Source organism: Penicillium maclennaniae, assembly GCF_028827695.1.
Source record: "Penicillium maclennaniae strain IBT 15551 chromosome Unknown utg000008l:1.0-3552695.0:1.0-3555053.0, whole genome shotgun sequence".
Lineage (NCBI taxonomy): Eukaryota > Fungi > Ascomycota > Eurotiomycetes > Eurotiales > Aspergillaceae > Penicillium > Penicillium maclennaniae.
In genome coordinates, this window is record NW_026623220.1 from 2,739,326 (window position 1) to 2,758,831 (window position 19,506).

At 50.9% G+C, this 19,506-nt stretch overlaps 5 protein-coding genes across 5 annotated transcripts; 2 read left to right on the top strand and 3 right to left on the bottom strand.

Moving 5' to 3' along the window:
* Nucleotides 1–2,036: 2,036 nt before the first annotated feature.
* On the top strand, nucleotides 2,037–6,273 carry N7477_009992 (PE repeat family protein; the record flags this gene model as incomplete). The annotated part of the gene is made up of 4 exons (XM_056971653.1): nucleotides 2,037–2,186; nucleotides 2,218–2,434; nucleotides 2,627–2,800; nucleotides 2,852–6,273. The coding sequence occupies 4 exons, from the start codon at nucleotides 2,037–2,039 to the stop codon at nucleotides 6,271–6,273; spliced, it is 3,963 nt and encodes a 1,320-aa protein (XP_056818632.1).
* Nucleotides 6,274–6,682: 409 nt separating this feature from the next.
* N7477_009993 (uncharacterized protein) lies at nucleotides 6,683–8,040 on the bottom strand (the record flags this gene model as incomplete). Its single annotated transcript, XM_056971654.1, has 3 exons — nucleotides 6,683–7,396; nucleotides 7,449–7,767; nucleotides 7,826–8,040. The coding sequence occupies 3 exons, from the start codon at nucleotides 8,038–8,040 to the stop codon at nucleotides 6,683–6,685; spliced, it is 1,248 nt and encodes a 415-aa protein (XP_056818633.1).
* An 833-nt stretch (nucleotides 8,041–8,873) lies between these two features.
* Nucleotides 8,874–10,861, bottom strand: N7477_009994 (endo-beta-1,2-glucanase; the record flags this gene model as incomplete). Its single annotated transcript, XM_056971655.1, has 8 exons — nucleotides 8,874–8,984; nucleotides 9,056–9,228; nucleotides 9,288–9,559; nucleotides 9,615–9,684; nucleotides 9,735–10,002; nucleotides 10,070–10,193; nucleotides 10,250–10,500; nucleotides 10,562–10,861. The coding sequence occupies 8 exons, from the start codon at nucleotides 10,859–10,861 to the stop codon at nucleotides 8,874–8,876; spliced, it is 1,569 nt and encodes a 522-aa protein (XP_056818634.1).
* A 2,585-nt stretch (nucleotides 10,862–13,446) lies between these two features.
* On the bottom strand, nucleotides 13,447–17,166 carry N7477_009995 (uncharacterized protein; the record flags this gene model as incomplete). Its single annotated transcript, XM_056971656.1, has 7 exons — nucleotides 13,447–13,938; nucleotides 13,988–14,948; nucleotides 15,098–15,165; nucleotides 15,579–15,700; nucleotides 15,752–16,248; nucleotides 16,300–16,586; nucleotides 16,636–17,166. The coding sequence occupies 7 exons, from the start codon at nucleotides 17,164–17,166 to the stop codon at nucleotides 13,447–13,449; spliced, it is 2,958 nt and encodes a 985-aa protein (XP_056818635.1).
* A 454-nt stretch (nucleotides 17,167–17,620) lies between these two features.
* On the top strand, nucleotides 17,621–19,217 carry N7477_009996 (putative MFS hexose transporter; the record flags this gene model as incomplete). The annotated part of the gene is made up of 2 exons (XM_056971657.1): nucleotides 17,621–17,773; nucleotides 17,826–19,217. The coding sequence occupies 2 exons, from the start codon at nucleotides 17,621–17,623 to the stop codon at nucleotides 19,215–19,217; spliced, it is 1,545 nt and encodes a 514-aa protein (XP_056818636.1).
* Between the last annotated feature and the right edge of the window lie 289 nt (nucleotides 19,218–19,506).

The window sequence follows — 19,506 nt, forward strand, 5'->3', positions numbered from 1 at the left end:
TCTAGGGGATCGGAGACAGTATTGGTGTAGTAAATGGCGAATGCAAGTACGACATTGAGAGTATAAATCAACTTTGGCAATTTCGCCGTATGCTTCGTTTAAGAGGCTAGAATCCTTATGGATGGCTTTGTGAGAATAGAATTATGTAGGATTTGGGCAGTTCACATCTCATAGATCTTATGAAAATCCCGAGCCCATGGATTCTAGAGACATGAAGACATATGTCTTCAGAAACAGAGATAGATCACTTGTTGACGAATCTACATCTAGTAATTTTCACAGATAGTCCAGGTTGCCTGGTCAAATCCCTGGGCACATTCGATCTCTTGGTGCCAACGCCAACGCCAATCGCTGACAGCTTTCAAGGTCTCTTTGATTCAATGGAGAGGCCCCGAAGTCAACAGTACACTGCGCACTTGTAGATATCCAAAGGCTATCCTCGCCTAATCCTAGGTACGTTACTCAATTCGGCCTAATTCCAACACATCCCTAGCACATCATTGCACAGGTTTCATCAAAAGTGAAGCTCTCTAGCGGGTTCTAGCGCGGGCCATTGATTAGTTGTCAGCGTAACCAGGATACTCGGCCCGCTGCAGGGCGTTGGGTAATCAGTTGACCCAATTTTGGAAACACAACCGGGTTTCATGAGCACCACAGATCGGCACAGGGCGATATCGGGTCGCCCCGTCGCGAGAACAGTCTAGGCGGTGACGCATGCACCCGTCTTGGGATAACAAGTATCGGGGCTTGAGACGAGGAGCCTAGCGATCAGATATTCCGATGATCGGGGGACGTGGTGAACGAGCAGTGGCCGGAAGATCGCAAATGAGCTGTCACCTGATTCCCACCCTCGCCCCTTCACGACGTTCCACTACTGCTGTGATGCACAGCAGTGCATAGGGGATTGCCCCATCTTCATTCCGACCGCGCCCTTGCTGTGGAATCTCTCTGGAGCATCTGGCGAGGATCGGCCTGATGAAGTGTCGGTGTCGAGAGTGGAGTCGCGCAATGGCCAACTCGACTCCGTCCAACAACTCATTTCGCTATGTTGACTCACCACCGATAACTTAGTGCCTGGCCCGGAATTCCCCTGAGCAAAGGTCCAATTCCTCTGGCAACGCCCTTGTCAGTGTCTCCCCACTGGCGCCAGACCATGCATCTGTTTTTGCCGCACTTGCCGAGAAACGTTGGGCAGAAATGGGGTGTTCGACTGCATCACTATTCGCGCTCGGCACTGTGAGCACCTCAACTGGGAACACAACAGAATACAGTGGTCTTTCGGTGAAAACCCCTTCCATTGACCGATTGACCGATTGACTCGTGACCCACACCCGGGTGATCCCATTTTGCCCCAATACTGTAGGTTGTGTGTGTTCAGTAGCAGGAAAACACCACAGAAATCACAAAAGTTGAATGGTGGCACCCGTTCCCCACCAAGACCCATTTTTCTCCATGATGCTGCAGCACTACCTTTCCTATCTGGACCGAATTGGGCCCTTTTGCTTTTCAACTCCCAATCCAATCCCGCCATGGGATGCTTGCTACTGCATCTCGTCCTGCAAGTGTGGATCGTGCTGCCCTCGTCCGGGTCCGGCCCTAATCAGTCACTAAAACCCCATGCCGGTCACCCACCTCATGGAGACCGAAGCAACGTGGCCCAATGGCATCTTAACGTCGTCGGGCAGTTCATTGATGACGTTCAGGGCCCAATACCGCTCTTGCAGTGGGTTGTTATCCCATCCACCCGGATAGCGGGCGAACTATTATACGCTGCCTCACAATAACTATCCAATGCTAATTTCCCATCTGCTAAGAGACAAGCATATGGCCTTTGCCAATTCCGTCTTCTACTACATTTGTACCCTACCCCGGTCTCGAGTTCCTTAAACTTCTGTTTCTTGTTCCTCATTTTCCCTTGCCGCCCCGACTATTTCCTGCATTCAGCCTGACAGCGGCTTGTCAAGCTCCCATTGTTCACATCACGCGCCAGTCAGCATCGCCGGCCTCGATACATGATACGTCATTAATCCGAGGTCATGGGCAAGAAGGGCAAAAAGAAGAACAATAAGACCAGCAACAACCGCCTTCCCGTCGGCGCTGCTCCAAACGAGCCAGAAGAAAGCACCAACCAGCCTGCCCTCGACTCGGAGGCTGCAGGTGCTGAAGATGAACTCAGCAGGTTTCAAGTACGCATCGCTCCCTCAGTATCAGTATCAGCCGGTGGAGCGTCATTATCAGACCTTCGATTTCAACACCGCATCTTATTATACTTATCCTATTTCAATTCCCAATGGCAATGATCTGACGGCACCTAAGGTCCAGGACGACACAGGGCCAAGTGCCGAGCAAGAGAAGGAGACTCCTCCAGCCGAGGCTGCAGTAGACGAACCAAGCGCGTCTCCGGATGAACCCCCCGCACCAGCAGAAAATGCAGGTAAGTGTTTGACCTCGGAATATGACCATTGTATACATATTCGAGGGAGACCGAGCTTTTTATAGAAGGAGGGTACTCACTTCAGATATACAGAACCTTCAGAGGACACACCGCCAGCCGAGTCTGCTGAAGCCGCCGACGCCCCTGGCGAAGATGCCAAAGAAGAGGGCAAAGACGCTGACCCTCCTGCAGGCGATGAGCCTGCGCCGAGCGCAGAGGGCGAAGCTCCTGCAGCAGAGACCGCTGAAGAGCCGCCTGCAGAGGGTGCAGAAAGCGCAGAGCCAGAGCCAGAGAAGGCAGAAGAGGCTCCAGAACCCACAGCAGATGACGGCGAATCTAAAAAAGATGACGACAATGGAAACAATGGTAGCACGTACCTCTGAAGCCACGACCGCTGGGATACTAACAATTTCACAGACGAAGATTTTCCAGAATGTGACCCTGAACTCGGACATGGTGGAGTAGAGACTGAGAAGGAGGAAATTGCCAAACAAGCAGCCGAAGACGCCGAAGCCGAAGGAGATCCTGCCGAAGTAAATGAAGAAAGCAAGGATGCCCCGGGCGAAGATCCGCCGGCTGAAGACAACACAGAGCCTGCGCCTGAAGCAGCTGCAGAGGATGGTCCCAAGGACGAACCAGCTCCGTCGGAAGCAGTAGAGGACTCTCCACCCGCCGACGGTGCAGCCGAGACGGAGAAGGAAGCGGAAGCTCAGCCCGAAGAACCAGCACCGACAGAGCCGGAGCAACCGCCAGCAGAGGAGCCTGCGCCTGCGTCTGCAGAGACTTCTTCGGAAAAGAAGAAAAAGAAGAAGAAGGGAAAGAAAGCGAAGAAAGGTGCCTCGGAGGAAGAGCCTGAGCCTGCGCCTGCGCCTACACCTGAACCTGAACCTGCTGCTGAAGCCGAGCCTGAGCCTGCGTCAGAGCCTGTGGCCGAAGCAGCTTCCGAACCAACTGCTGAGCCTGAACCTGATCCTGCTGCCGAATCCGCTACTGAACCCGCTGCTGAACCCGCTACTGAACCCGCTGCTGAACCCGCTGCTGAACCCGCTGCTGAACCCGCTGCTGAACCTGAAGCTGAACCTGAAGCTGAACCTGAAGCTGAACCTGAAGCTGCTGCCGAGCCCGAGCCCACGCCTGCGCCAAAACCTGTGGCCGAAGCTGCTTCCGAACTCGTTGCTGAGCCCGAGCCCGCTGCTGAGCCCGAACCCGCTGCTGAGCCCGAACCCGCTGCTGAGCCTGCTGCTGAACCTGAAGCCGCTATCGAGCCAGCTTCAGAACCCGCTGCTGATCCTGAGCCTGAGCCAGTTGCTGAGCCCGCACCCGAGCCCGCCGCTGAGCCAGAGCCCGAGCCTGCTCCAGAGCCTGTGGCCGAGCCTGAACCCCAACCCGCACCGGTAGAGGCCTCTTCAAAGAAGAGCAAGAAAAAGAAGAAGGGCAAAGCCTCCAAAGCCGCCGAGAAGGCTGTGGAGCCTGAGCCCGAGCCCGCAAAGGAACCCGCCACTGACACAGCTCCTGAACCAGTCCCAGAGGAATCTAAAGAAGAAGCTCCTGCTGAAGCTTCACCCGCGGAGCCTGCGACTACATCGGAGGAAGCTGCTTCCGAGGCTGCTGGGGAAGTAAAAGATTCACCCGCTGAGGCATGCGTGCCCGATTCGCTTGACAATTCGGCCGAAAGTACAGTGGTGGAAGCGGCTGAAGAAGCGAAGGATACGTCTATGGAGGAGCCGGCTGCCCCCGAGCCTGAACAAGCTGCTGAACCAGCACAGAATGAAGCGAAAGAAGAAGCACCCGGTGAAGCCGCAACCGCTAAGGACACGACAGAGGAATCAATTCATGAAACCCCTTTCGAACAAACAGCGGAAGTGGCACCGGCAGAGGAGCCTTCTTTTGAACCGCCTACCGAAGAGCCAGCTGCTGAGGTGGCTCCCAAAGAAGTAGTCGCCGAATTCAGTCCTGCGCCAGAGCCTACTCCAGAGGAAGCGCCTGCTGCGGCTGAAGCGACAGTTGAGGAGAAGGTTGAGGAGAAAGCGCCCCCAGAGGAAGCTGCAGCTAAAGACGAGCCCGCTACAGAGCCGCCCGCCGTCGATGAGCCTGCTATTGATCCCCCTGCTGATCCCGAGCCCGAGCTCGAGCCCACTCCCGCCGAGGAACCCACCCCGGAGGTACCTGTCGAGGAGCCTCTCGTAGCATCCGCTGCTGAGGAAGCTCCAACGGTTGAAGAGCCTGCCGTCGAAGTTACTCCCAGCGAAGAGGCTGCGACTGAACCGCCCGCTGCTGAGGAGCCAGCCCCTGAGGAGCCTGTGGCGGCCCCTGAAGAACCCGAGGCTCCGGTCGAAAAGCCTGTTCCGGAGCCGGAGGTCGCTGATCAGGTTGCACAATCTCCCTCTGAACTACCAGCCGCAGAGGTCGCAGAAGCTCCTGCAGAAGAAGCAGCTCCCGAGCCAGTGGAGGATGCACCTGAACCGGAGCCAGCCATTGAGACAGCCGCGGAAGTCGCGCCTGAAGTCGATGAAACAGCAAACGAGGCCCCTGCTCTCGCCGCACCGGAGCAGCCAGCAGCCGTTGAGCCTGCAGCTTTGGAGGCTGCAGCGCCTGAAGAGACTCCAGCTGAGCCACCGGTGGAGGAGCCCACTCCTGAAGTGGAGGAACCCAAGGATATCCCTGCTGGGGAAGTCCCAGCTGAAGCTGACCCAGAACCAACTCCTGCCCTCGTGGAAGAGCCAGCTGCTATTGAAGAAGTCGCACCAAGAGATGAAGCCCCAGAGCCAGTTCCAGAAGAAGCCCTAGGGCCTCGCGACGAGCACCAGCCCGTGTTCATGGAGGACCATGCTGGCGATGCTGGCGATGCTGCTGCTGCTAGAGAACGCCGACGCAAAAGACGCTCACCAAATAGTGGCCGCGATGGTCGTGATGGTCGGGAAGGTCGTGAGACTAGTGGTCGTGAGCGACGGTACTCAAAGACATCCTCCGATGGACGTCGTGATCAGCTCCAGCTTCAGCGCCAGAAGAGTGAACGTGGTGGCGTCTTCACTAACCGATGGGCCATGGCTTTGGAGGAAGCTCGTCGTCAGCATGATGAGAAAGAGCGAGCCAAGGCGCAGACTAAGCGGCAGTCCGAAGCCGTTGCCGCCGACAAAGTGCGCAGTGGGATTCCTCCGTCGGAGAAGTCCAAGCGCTCGGAGCGTGCGGTGAAGGAAGCTGAACCACCGATAGTCGAGACCAAGCCCAAGCGTCGTGCCTCTCATCAAGAGTCGAGCCGCTCCGTTAAGCCTCCCCCGTCGTCGAAGGAGATGTCCACCTCCGCTCCCAAGCCTAAGGCTTTCCTTCGGTACATGAGCAACGGCCAATCGGAGAACAAAGGCCCTCTCTTGCGCGTCAATAGCTCCAAGTCCACGTCTAAGTCTGCAGCCCCGGCGCCTGAATTGTCGCGTCGAGCTTCTACATCCCATAGCCATGGCAGCAGTCACCGTGAGCGTGATTCTCATGAAGAGAGAAGATCCAGTGGACGTTCCAGCGGACGTTCCAGCGGATCACACTCTCGACGCGAGGAAGATGCTGTCCGGCAAGAGAAGAGATCTCGTCGTCGATCTGTCGTTGAGCCCGAGGCCAAGCCCTGTGAGAAGGAGATTCGCGAGAAAGAGAGAAAGCCGGAAGGTTCTCGCCGCCACCGAACTAGCCAGGAGAAGGAGCCCCGTGAGAGCCGTGAAGCCCGCGAGCCTCGCCCAAGCCGTGAGAACCGCGAAACTCGCGATCGCACTCATCGCCGCCGACGCGATGAGTCTCCACCCAAAGAACAGTCGAAGCTTAAGGGACTCATCAGAGCCATCACTGCGTTCTAAACCTATCTTTGCCTTTGAGCCTTTGCTTTTTTTTCTTTCTATATATATGACTGGGGATGAGAAATGATGTGTATGATGAGTGATTGATATTGATGACTGCATAAAGGCACCTGGGAGCAACGCATTGCCGGAGTACATTTTTTCCTGTGTTGAAGACTGTTTGAATCAGACTGTGAGCATAAGTAGTTAGGCATTTCGATCTATCAAGTTCAACCGTTGAAGATTCGTTTGATCATTGTTTCTACCCATTCGTTCTTTTCAAGAGACGTAGATGATCCAAATTTATTAAACAATGCCTATGAATCATCCCAAGCCCCCCGTGTATTGGGTATCATCATCATCATCATCAGCGTCATGAGGACATGGAAATTGTCCACATTGCAGAACACTCAGCACAGATGCTAAGCCATCAATCCCGAGCCTCGTCTTTCGCAGGGATGACCCTAGAACACCACCCACACCACGCACGATGTAATCCATCCTCCTCCCGGACAAGATATTTGCCTGTCTCTCGTTCATCCTCATACTCGACCACACAAGCACCTACCATAACCCTCTTCTTCGACTTGTGTTTGACTCTCCCGCCGAGTCCAATGATCTCCTGTCTGAAATACCCTGGCTCCTCATCCTCATGAACATCATTTGACAAGTGATCATGATGCGGATGGCCCGTCGGACTGTGATTCGCACTACTAGAATCACTAGCTCCCTCATCTGCTTCGCAATCGACTTCAAGCTCGATCTCCTGCGCGGCAAGACATCCTTCGCCGCGCCCGCATTTTACGCCCTGCGACCCTTCGCCGATACCAGTTCCGAGCCCGCCGCCAAGATATGTGCTGTACCGAGTGCGCCACGCCCATACGCGTCTGTATGTTGTGTCATTGCTGCGCAGGGTCTGGCCGCATGGCGTACAAAGCCAGACAATATCATCGCAGTTGCACGGAGTATGGGCGAAAGCCCCAAATGCAGCTGATTTCGATCCATCATTGAAGAGGTCTGGGGTAGTAGGCTCTGTGTGCGTATGAGAGAGGTGGCAGGAGAGCGGTGCGGTGCCGCACGTTCGACAAAGACGACGGATTCGACTTTTAAGTGTAGTTGAAGAAGGCGGTTTGATCGTGCAGTTCTATGGAATTTTAGAATTGGCTGCTATCTCGGATGGGCATGTTTTCACTTACTCTGCATACGACCTTGTTGCAGCGGCGACACTCGCCTACCATGTCGCGTGCGCATTTGCTCACTTTGCCGCGCGTCATACGCCCTGGTTCGCCATTTCCTTGGCTAAGAAGGCGTAGAACGGATTTGACGCTGTTGGGGATAACGGCTCGGCCGTCCAGCATTTCTGCTACGGTCTCGATGTATTCATTCTCACAGCGGAGGGTTTCACGGACGAGCTGGTGGCGGAATGGCGCTAGATTCGCGTGGAATTGGCGGCATGTTCGCGATAAGGCGTGGAGGGTATTCAAATCGACGCCACGGGCGATTTCTTTGACGATGCTAGAGCGGCCCCGGAGTTAGTCTTGTGTTGAGTCGGGATTGGGAAGTGGGACCGTACGGGTAGCAGCTCAACGCTGCCGAGAAGGCGTTGCGGTTTGGATTGTCAAGTTCTTCGCGCGTCGCGTCTCCGCGCTCGTCATCCGAGGAGGTAGGTGAGGGCGGGAGTTCAGCGGAGTCGGCGGTGGCGACCGGCACCATCAGCTGGGGGAAGGGCTTCTCTGCAGAGAAAGCGCGATGCTCAGAGGGATCGTCCAAGTCGACAAACACCACCATATTGCAACTGCCATCAGAGGCTGGAATAGATCAGCACATCAGATAAGATGGAAGATCCGACTCTTTTCAAGGAGTCGGTGGGGAATCGGAGTGGCTCTTCTCAAGACCCTCTGCGGCAGGCGTGTTCCGAGTGGGATGATACACTGTGAGCGATGTCGTGCTCCGTTCTTCGGTGATTGAATCTGAATGACTAAAGAAAACCCTAGACGCCGTAAAAGGAGGAAAAGGAGGAATAAGAGGGAAGGTAGCTTAGATGATTGCCTGCGCATGCCAGATGAAGCTATTCCAAGGTCACCGGGCCTATGATGACATCTCTCCCCTCTTTTCTTTTTTTCCCGGTTTTGCGATAAGATTAGTACTTTCCGACTTCCGATTCCATCAATGCTTCTAAAAAATGGTCCATGAATGCTGTGACGGCGAATTTCTTTTCTTACTTTTCTTTTCTCACCATGTGTTCTTTGCTATTTGCAATTTTTTTTTCCTGGGTGCCCGACATGCTTTCGGCGATGCTATGCTAATCCGGCCTGCTGGCAGTATGGATTCCTACGCTAGGGAACAGTCTTAGGAATGACGCATTCAAGAGAGAGTGAAACATTTATATCGCCGATGAAAACACGATTGAACATCAAGACTCGGCTCATGGCCGCGGGACACGGAAGCGACTAGTTTGTTAGATCAACACTGAGTATTCGTAGGCGTGCAAGGAGTGAATGGAGTGAACACTAGCTGGTAGTTTGATAGCTACTGCATAATCAATATATTCGGAATTCTCTTCAAGGATTCTTATACGTAAGAACCCATAAATTAAAAACATTCGCAGCATTTCAGTAGTCCTATTGGCAAAGAGTAAAATCTTTCAGCCCCGCATCAGGGACTTCTTCCTTTGGTAGACAGAACTGAACATTTTCTCCCTTAATGTTCTTGAACACACGCGAGTATTCGGTCTGGGATTTATTGATTGAACAGTTAGCAATCCGCTGAAAGGGAACAATACCGAGGCAGTAGGTGTACTTACACTTATGCGACTGACGAACTCGTCATAGATATTTTCCGCTTTCATCTTTTGACGGACAAAATCAGACACGCCCCCAAGCAAAGCATTGACCGTAGTAATCTTGCTATCCCAAGTCACCAGTGCGGAAACTCCTGTGCCGTCGACACGCACAGATTCGGTACTTCCATAAATGTCTTCGTAGCAGCGATCAGTATTAGTCTTAGGCCAAAGTGATATGACAAGCGGAACTCACTCTGCATTTTCTTTGCAAGAATCATATTTCTCCACCAGGCCAGACCAACTGACTTGTCAAACAAGATGGTCGGGAAAACACTATACGGAGTAATGACATCAAGTTCCTGGACAGTCTGGTTGGCGATTGATGGGATACCAGCGTTCGATATATATCCGATAACATCTCCAGTCGAGGGGTCAGTGATGTTATTGACTGATGCGAACATGCCGGGTACTCTGGTGACGACCGAATTGCAGGTCCGAACACGTTCTGCATTTTCGTATACTCGTCTTGAAGAAAATTGTTATTTGGAGACAATCTATGGACCCCAGAAATTGAACTTACCTAACAATATCAATATCGTAGTATGGCATTTCCATGACCTTCCAGGTCTCGTGGCTGGAGAACCAATATCCTAGTCCCAGAGTCAGAGGCGAATACCGAAGTTGTGAGTGAGCTTCTTACCTTTCTGGACAGTGATAGGCCCAAAATCGCCCATGTGGTAGTCCACGCTGACTAGCTGAGGTCGCTTGACGTTCCAGAGTGCTTCCTTATCAGAATCCGATAGGCCACCGAAGAATTGGAGCCAGAATGTAAACAGTTCACCCTCGTAAGGGTCATTGAGTAGACCGTCGCCCTCGCATGTGTAGGACTGATCAGGGTGATCAATGGGTAGAGATTGATCTTTGAGATCAATTACAGCGCAAACCCGACCATTGCCTTGGTAAAATATCTGTTCATGAATAAGCATTCGAACCAGACATCAAAAGGCAGACTTGGGAGGTGAGCTCGAGAATTACCTTGGCAGCAGTGGTCTTGGTATAGTCCATCCAAATTTGCCACTTTTGAGCAAGGCTGGCATATGACTTGTCTCCGGTGCTCTCAAGAGCCTGAATAAACCCGTAGACGGCCCACAGAAGTTCACTTTGATAGTCCGACATTAGCGGCTTCTTCTTCTAATTGAATCACACATTTCGTACCTATTGTCAAGAGCAGGAACGCGATTTACCCAGTCCCATGTGGGTGTGATTTCTTGCGTACTTGAGGTGAACCAAGGCAAAAAGCCACCAAAGCCTGGGTATGTCTCGTTGAATTGCAGATAAGTCTCCAACTTAGTCTCCATGATAGAAGCGGCAATCCGGGGAGCTGCGCTTGGTTGATCCGGAGAAAGAAAGCGAGCAGCCAGCGAGGACCCGGCCATCGCATGGGCATACAACATGATTTGAAGCGACTATGGGTAGAAGTCAATTGGACATTTACATCAAGACACTGGCTGGAGATATATCTCTTACCTCTTTGCTGGCGGCGCTGAATGGATGCTTCAAGGTTCTCTCTCCGGTAACCCAATCGATGTTAGTTCCATCGTAAGACATGCCGTTTTCTGAGTTGTAGGAGACATTGTTCTGGTGGAATTTCCCCTCCCAATACAACAGATCATTCATGAAATCAGTAGGGTCGCGAAGTATTTGCTCCTGGGTATACTCAGATGCAAAGCGGCATGACGGCTTGTTCGCCTGGCTTGGCCTTTCGGGCAGAGCTCGGACCAATGCCGCGCAAAGAAACGTCGATATAGAGACTTGAACGAAGCGCATTTTGGTAGGGCTTGACTGGAAGCCAACGATTTCCGGAGTGCACGATAATTTGATACTGAGTAACACCGACTTATATAGATCGCTCCCAGTCTAAATTGATCAAAACAGGTGATTAAGCCAAAACTCTCTGCCTGACATTTCCCCGCGTCTTGTGAATCGATATCCCCGGAAGACTTTGGACCCGTAGCCAACCAGATCCACGCAAATGATCGACTACTTGACACATGCAGACAATTTCAAGATCAAAGATTGGCTTAATGAATTTCCACTTCGCTGGGTTGGCATCCCTGCTATTCCATTTTACGAAATCCGCATTCGGCGTTCGAAACGAAAGACCCACAAACGGGAAAACGATCAACATCCGCATTGACACGGCTTCGGAGAAACGGGGAAATTCAGACAACACCTCGCGGAGCTCCGCCTAGTGAAGCTAGGCGAAGCTTGACATAGGTGGAGCGGCATAGAACTCTCACCCATGAAAACTCTGATAGGGTGATTGAAAGTAATATGAAATTTCGGCATCTTAGAGTAACGTATTCCACCACCTTCCCGCCCACACCACCTTCCCGCCCACCCAACCAAATTTCGCGTCTCCGCGTATCCCCAACCACTTTGATCACCTACAATGCCACCAATTCGTTCTAAAACCAAGCAAGAATCTCTCCACCAAGAGGGTAGGATCGAGCTTGCAATACAAGCTATTCAGAAAAAATCAATTCCGTCTATTAGGGGCTGCTGCGCAGACATATGACGTACCGCGTTCCACGCTACGCGACCGCCTCGCAGGCCACTCATTTCGGTCAACCAGACGCGCAACATCCTATAAAATGACCCAAACAGAAGAGGATACGCTTACCCAGTGGATCCTCTCTATGGATGCTCGCGGCGCAGCCCCTGAGGCACTCTACGGTGGAAGATATGGCCAACTTATTGCTTGCAGCCCGCGGTGTTGATGCAATTGGCCTAAATTGGGTTACTCGATATATTAGCCGGACACCGGCCATTCAATCACGCTTCTCGCGTCGGTATGACTATCGACGTGCGGAACAAGAAGATCCCCGGATTATACGTGCATGGTTTCGCCTATTGCAAGAGACTATTTCGCGCTATGGTATCCAACCTGATGATATCTATAACTTTGACGAAACAGGCTTCGCAATGGGCCTTGTTTCTACCGCAAAGGTAGTCACCAGAGCTGAATACTATGGCCGTAGATTTGTTCTGCAGCCAGGCAATCGCGAATGGGTGACTACAATCGAAACAGTTAATGCTACGGGCTGGTCTTTACCGCCGATGATTATATTTAAAGGCAAACGTTTTATCGAATCCTGGTTCTGTGCCGATGTCCCTGGTGACTGGCGTATCGAGGTCAGCGACAATGGGTGGACTACTGATGCAATTGGTCTTCGATGGCTTGAAAAGCTATTTATTCCTTTAACAAATGGCCGGCGATGTGGGCGATACAGGCTATTAATTCTCGATGGTCATGGCAGCCACCTTACGCCCGAATTTGATCAACTATGCACGAAGAACGATATCATACCTCTTTGTATGCCTGCGCATAGCTCGCATCTATTACAGCCACTAGATGTTGGCTGTTTCGCTGTTCTAAAGCGATCATACAGTCGCTTAGTCGACCAGCAAATGCGTCTAGGAATCAACCTTATTGACAAGCTTGATTTTCTTACGGCATACCCACGCGCGCGCCAGGATACCTTCCAGGTTAATACTATTGTGAATGCCTTCAAAGCGACTGGTATTGTGCCGTTAGATCTAGAACCAGTGCTATCGAAGCTTAATGTTCTAATTCGGTCACCTACACCAAATGCGGAACGACCTACTAGCAAATCAAGCAATTATTGCCCTGAGACACCAAGGAATATTACCCAGCTATCGAAGCATGCTAAATCGGCTAAGAAGCTATTGAAATATCGGTCGGAAAGCCCACCAACACCTACCAAAGACATTATCAATCAAGCATATAAAGCATGCGAAACGGTAATGCAAAGTATGCTTCTATTAGAGAAGGAAGTCAGAGATCTACGCGCTGCGAACAAGAAGCAAATACAGAAAAGATCTCTATCCAAACGGCAGATAGAACGCGCTGAAGGTATGGCTATATCTGAAGCCCATGAGCAAGGCATTGGTCTATTAAGCAATATAGAAGATGACGGGGTGGTCTCTACAATGCCCACCCGGAAGGCTTTAACCACCAATAGTCAGACCAACAGACGTCAATATGCATGCAGCGTATGCAGAAGGCCTGGCCATAGGGCTAATTTCTGTACAGAGAAGGTTTAAATTGAATATAAAGGCGTTGTGGTTATTTAATTGCTTCATAAATATAGAAGTAGGTGGGTGGGTGGGCGGGAAGGTGGTGTGGGCGGGAAGGTGGTGGAATACGTTAATCGACGCAAAGTATCCGATGCCTTCGAGTCAAGTCGGGTCAAAATGTCAAGTAACACCGAGAGATCATTCCGCGCTCTAACAGATAGTGGTGAGCTCTCATGCTGATCAATGATCTCAAGTAGACTGGCTCCAATAAGCCGGATCTTTTCGACCTGCTCGATAATTAAAGTCTTGTCCTATGGTGTGTGAGGCAACAGACTTACACATGGTTCACCATTCACCTGCAATGTCCAGAATGGAGCATCGCAAATGACACGCAGCATGTCGCGTGCGATATCGGTCTTTCTCAGTAACAATATGTCATTGCGTGTCGGTGGGTAATGATTGAACTCTTCTAACTTCTGTGTAATCACCATCTTAAGACAGTGTAGTGAGACGTAAAGATTTGCCGCTTGAATACCACATTGTCTCATTAGACTACTAAGTCGACTGCTTTCTTCGCCGACATTCATCACAAGCTTGTCTGGTTGTAGCAGTGAGGGCAAGTTATCGAGCGAGGTGGCGAAAAGCACGTAGAGGTGATCCAATCGGTACCTCTCCTCGGCTGTAGGGGCCGAACGAGCGACACCGTTGACTGTCTTGCTTTGGTCTATCAGTCGCATCTCCAGGAGCAAATCCGATGCACTTTCCCAGAGCCGGATATTGGCGTTGAAGCCTGCGATGAAACTCTTTCGAGTATTTGTATCATCTGGATCGGCACTTTCTCGGTGTCAGGACATTCTCATCCTCAATTCCAGTGGGATATCCAATGGTGATTCCTGAATTGAATGAGAACTTGTGAATGGTGATTGGCCGGTTATTCAAGATTGCGGCTGATTTATCACCAATATAGACTATCCAGAATGCACGTCTTCGAAACTCTGCCTCGAGCGGCGAGAGACCCTGTAAAGATTCCTCTTCATGCATCTGCATCACTTGTGCCAATCTGGTAGCTTCGCCGAATATATGCCACGACAGTCGTGGTTTGCCTGCTGCGTGCATGCAGTTGGAGTGAAAGTAACGGATCGCAACAGAATTGGCATTTGGATATTCAAGATCAGACTCCAGGTACGTGATCAGGCAGTTACGAGAAGCTTCAAGGAAAATCTCCGCGATGCTCTCGCCTTCTGGGAAGATGCTTTTCGGAAGAAGGAATGCTGCCTCGGCGCAGACAGCCGTTATCAATGTGAAAGTAACATCTGGCCACAATTCTGGATACTTCAGACTATTGAGCCCGTACATCAGACTATTCGCCGTTGTGTTATCTCTCCGGGCAACAAAGAAGTTGAGTCCATCTCGAAGACTGGGTTCATGAACAAGTGGGATCAATGGGAAGAGATACTGGAAGAACAGCTCGAAAGAGTGATTAACAGTTCTTTCTAGATTTGCCGATGGATCTCGTGAGTACAGTGCATGTGCTAGATCTTGCCATCGTTGTACGGCTGAGATGGCCCTTGCAGAAGCGGCCTCGGAGATGGAAGTTCGAACAGTATGAGCTGTTTCGGGCGAGAGCGCGGGATCCACAGCTGTAAGACTGGAGCCCCATGCATCAAGTGATATTGCAGCGGCAGTTGGGGTGATACACAGACCAGTGTTAGGACTACGTCCCGAGAGATCCAAAGAAGGCGCCGTGGGGCTATCCAGGCAACTTGGATGTGCCTCACTGGTGAACTTATGTCGCTTTGTCTTGGGTCCTCGTCTAGCCAGCGGCAAATTAAACGTGCATGGTTCTCCCGATAATCGACAACTGCTGCATATTGACGATAGATCCGAGCAGTCGCACTACTTCAGCGTTACTCTAGCCGTTGAGATTTGGCCGGGGCAATTTCTGTTGCACTTGGCGCTCACCTTTGCTTTTCTCCGTCGGCATCGATCACACGCTCTGGCCGGTGCTCGAGATCTGGCAGGGCTGGAAGCTGCCATCAAATTTGATACGGCGATGCGATCTGGAGTGACGGAGAAATGTGTCGAGGAAGGACCCTGACATTTGGGCGTTAGCATCGGTCAAATCCCCCCCCCCGCGTCTTGAATTTCGCCGACGCGGGATGTCGAAGCGGGGAATGTCCAGTCGAGGTCTTAGTAGCGAGCTTTTACCCCAACATTTTGCCTAATTATTGCTAAATTCGGGTTCACAATCCCGAGAAAGAGGTGAGATTTATCGAGTAAAAGTATGCAATTCATTTATCTTGGTTCCATTCTAGTCTTTCGCAATTCATGACAATCTGTGAAATGATTCTAACAATCTCACACATAAGACGCTTTAAATTCGTGCCCTGTCATTCCTAAGAGGAGATGACTCGCCACTTTCTGTCCAAGTTTGGGAATTCACTGCACCGATTCGCTCGTCGAACATGCCCTTCAATTGCAAGGCAGACTTCTTTGGCGTTCTTGCCAGAGTATCGTAGTCGGTGAAAGTGACACCAAATCGAACGCCATAACCATCAGACCATTCTAAAAGACTTAGTTCACCAGATGCAGCAATGGTTGCCAGATGAGACTTACCCAGATTATCCATCAATGACCACGCGAAGTACCCTCTAATATCTGAGCCATCCTCGTTGCAAGCCAGGCCGACTGCATCGACATGGTCTTGGAAATATCGAACCCGATAGTTATCTTCGACGGCCTCTTCACAGGCCATCTTGTCCTCACCCGGACATGGGCATCCATTCTCGGTGATATAGATTGGCTTGCCATATTTCCGGTATACTCGGGTCAGATGCTTGCGGAAAAGACTAGGAGTCGAGCGAAGCCAATGAACACCACTTGGTTCGCCGACTGAAACGCCCTGCTTGTCTTCCTGAAACTCTTCAACATTTCCCAGGAAATCATTCTCGGACGCAGGTTCATCTCGATGACGTGCAAACTGAGAAGTATAGTAGTTCATGCCGTAGAAGTCCATATCGGCCTGTTGAAGAAGATGCATTTCCGCCTGTGTAAACATGGGGAGTCTATCACCGAGCTGCTCTCTCATACAGACAGGATAATCCTGTGCCAGGCTACCGAATGAATCAGTATCTGTAAATGGGGCACCTCGAGACAATACTCACCAGACTGGGTTAGCAAACCATCCGATGTGGAACTCCATGCGGCGTTCTGCAGCGAGTTTGTCACGCTCATCTTGGCTGTCCCAGGGTTCGTAATAATCGCCGTTGAGTGAAATACCAATCTTGCCACGTTGGATAGCTCGAAACTCTCTGTTATACAGCGCGACAGCACGAGCATGGCTCATGATCAAGGACTTTCCCACGATCCAGGGCTCCGTGGCCGTGTTACCCTCTGTTGACTGTGGATTGATGCTGCTTCGTCCAGGCGCATTTCCACCAGTAGCGTAACCCTCAACCGGTCCGTCAGTGAGGGGTCAATCATTGAGCCAATAAACTTACAAAGATGGACACAATCCAAGGCTCATTCAGAGTAATCCAATTCTTCACCCGGTCTCCAAAACGCTCATAGCAGACCTTAGCATATCTTTCAAAGTCAAGTTGTGACTCTTCCACATTCAGCCATCCACCATATCGGTCGTGAAGTGCTTGAGGGAGATCCCAGTGGTACAAAGTGACCCACGGTATAATGCCCCTAGCAAGCAAGGAATCAATGAGCCTGTGGTAGAAATCGATGCCGAACTCATTGAGAGGGTCATTTCTCCCACCCAGAGGAATGATCCGAGACCAAGAGATTGAGAATCGGTAAGACTTAGCACCATATCGTGAGAGAAGATCGAAATCTTCTTGAAAGCGGTGGTAGTGGTCGCAAGCGATATCTCCGCTCGCTCCTTTGGTCCGAGTAGGCTCTAAATGACAGAAGGTGTCCCAAATTGACTTCCCTCGACCATCGCCATCGACAGCTCCTTCAATTTGATAGGCAGCTGTCGCAAATCCCCATTCAAAATCGCTGGGCAGCGGAATAGGAGACATAATGCGCGTCTTTGCGGTTTGTTCGGAAAAGGCAAATCGACACTTGAGATGCGAAGGTTTCAAGTTAAAAAAAAATGTGAAATCTTGGGGAAAGCTCATAGCAGACAGCTAGCTCTGAAACTATTAGATGGGGTTATCCCGCATAGTTTCGGCGATTTACTGGTCAAGACTCGACCCGAGTTTTGCATTTCGCCGTTTCCCCGTTTCGCCGCCAGGAACCCGAATGAAATCTTCACTTCCCCACGGGGCATTTCCCCGCAATGCAAGTTCTTTCCTCACCACGTGTGCTTCAAACCTTCCGAAAGTTTAGGGATGTTGGGATGTTCGTATTGCCAATAGAGCTGTCACTTCTATAAGAACTGCGAGAATGCCTTCAAACTGACAGAACTGCATTCCACTTGGACGATTGAGCCCAGTCTATTCCCTAGAGCATCGCAAATTCCTATAGCTGATAATGGCTCCTGCTGCTGCCCATGCGGCTGAGGGCATCATCACGTCCATCGATGTGGACTCGATGCCGCCTTTCTGGCGCCGGAAAAATGGAATTTTGCTCTATTTTCTCTTAACATCCTCCCTGCTTGCAAGTGCAGCGCTCGGTATCGACGGGGTAAGTTCATAGTTCTCCAACGTTGGTCTAAATACGGTCTAAACTAGTCTAGTCCATGACGAATGGCATGCAGGTCTTGGAATCCTGGCAAAACCGATTCGGACATCCCGAAGGTGCCAAGTTGGGCTTCTTCGGCGCGGCCAATGCCATTGGCGGCGTGATTCCCTTCATATTCCTGAGTTGGATCGGTGACAAGTTTGGTCGACGCTTACCAACCGCACTGGGGTCCGTCATCATTATCACCGGCGTGATCATTGAATTCTTTGCTACGTCGTTGAACATGTACATTGGAGGGAAGATCGTGCTGGGCGTAGGATCTTCGCTCATTCAAATGGGTGCTCCTGTCTTGGTCACTGAGTTATCTCATCCCAAGGAGCGTGTTCAAATCACCACTTTCTACAACACTTCGATCGTGCTTGGATATGTCATTGGTGCCTGGGCCACATTTGGCTGCTACAGAATCTCTAGCCAGTGGTCTTGGAGGCTTCCAACTTTAATCCAAGTCGTTCCTTCGGCATATCAATTCTGTCTGATTTGGTTCTGTCCTGAATCCCCTCGCTGGCTGATTGCAAAGGGCCGCCACCAGGAAGCGCGCCAAATACTAATCAAGTATCACGGGGAGTGCGATCCTAACTCCGAGCTGGTCAATGTCGAGTGTGCCGAGATCCAACAGGCTCTGGATAAAGAAGTCGAGAGTAACATGACGTGGAAAGACTTCTTTTCTTCTCGAGCTAATCTCAAGCGCATCTTTCTCTGCTTTGCGACTGCAGTATTCAGCCAAAGCTCTGGTAACTTGCTTGTCTCGAATTATCTCACACAAATTCTCAAAGACACGGGCCTGAAGACGGAGTACGAAATCACACTTGTGAATGGAATGGTCACATTGTGGCAATACATTGTCGCCATTTTCGTCACATTGATTATCGATCGATTCCGCCGCCGCTTCTTCTTCCTTACCGGGTCCGGTGGCGTTCTCGTCACCTTCATTGTGTGGACGATTGCCGCTCAACAATACCTGGAACACAATTCATTAACCGCCGGCCGTGTTGTGATCGCTTGTATCTTCTTTTTCCAAGCGTTTTACACTTTTGCGTGGACCAACCTTATTGTCACGTACCCTCTCGAAGTTGTCACTCTTCAAATGCGAGCCAAGACGTGGGCATTCGTTCTACTCACGATTCAAGTAGCATCTATCTTTGGAAGCTACGTCAACCCTATTGGACTGAAAAACATTGGGTGGAAATTCTATATCTATTATGATATATGGGTGTTCATCGTCTTCCTCGTCGTTTACTTCTTCTTCGTTGAGACAGCTGGTCCCACCCTTGAGGAGCTGGCCTATCTGTTTGAAGGGGAGGATACGAAGCGTGAGCTAGTTGAGAAGATTGAAGAGAAGAAAGAACAAGTTCAATACGAAGAGCATGTGGAGGGCAAGTCTGCCTAAAAGATTATCTCGTGAACGCTGTATTTTCAAAGCTATTAGTTTACTCAAGGATGGCACGGCGTTTCGCAAAGCGTATTGTTCTGGACCGAATAATGAATCTCCCAATTCTATGAACAATTCAAAACCACGTATCCATTCGTTAGTAGCATCCATTCATCAAATCCCTCATGATACCTCGGGCCGGTATCTAGAAGACACTGCGATTCCGTTTATAGCCGCACGACCTCGGGGCAAATCGGCCACAACACCTGGCCACTCAGTGCATGCGGCTCAAATCAAAACGCGAAAC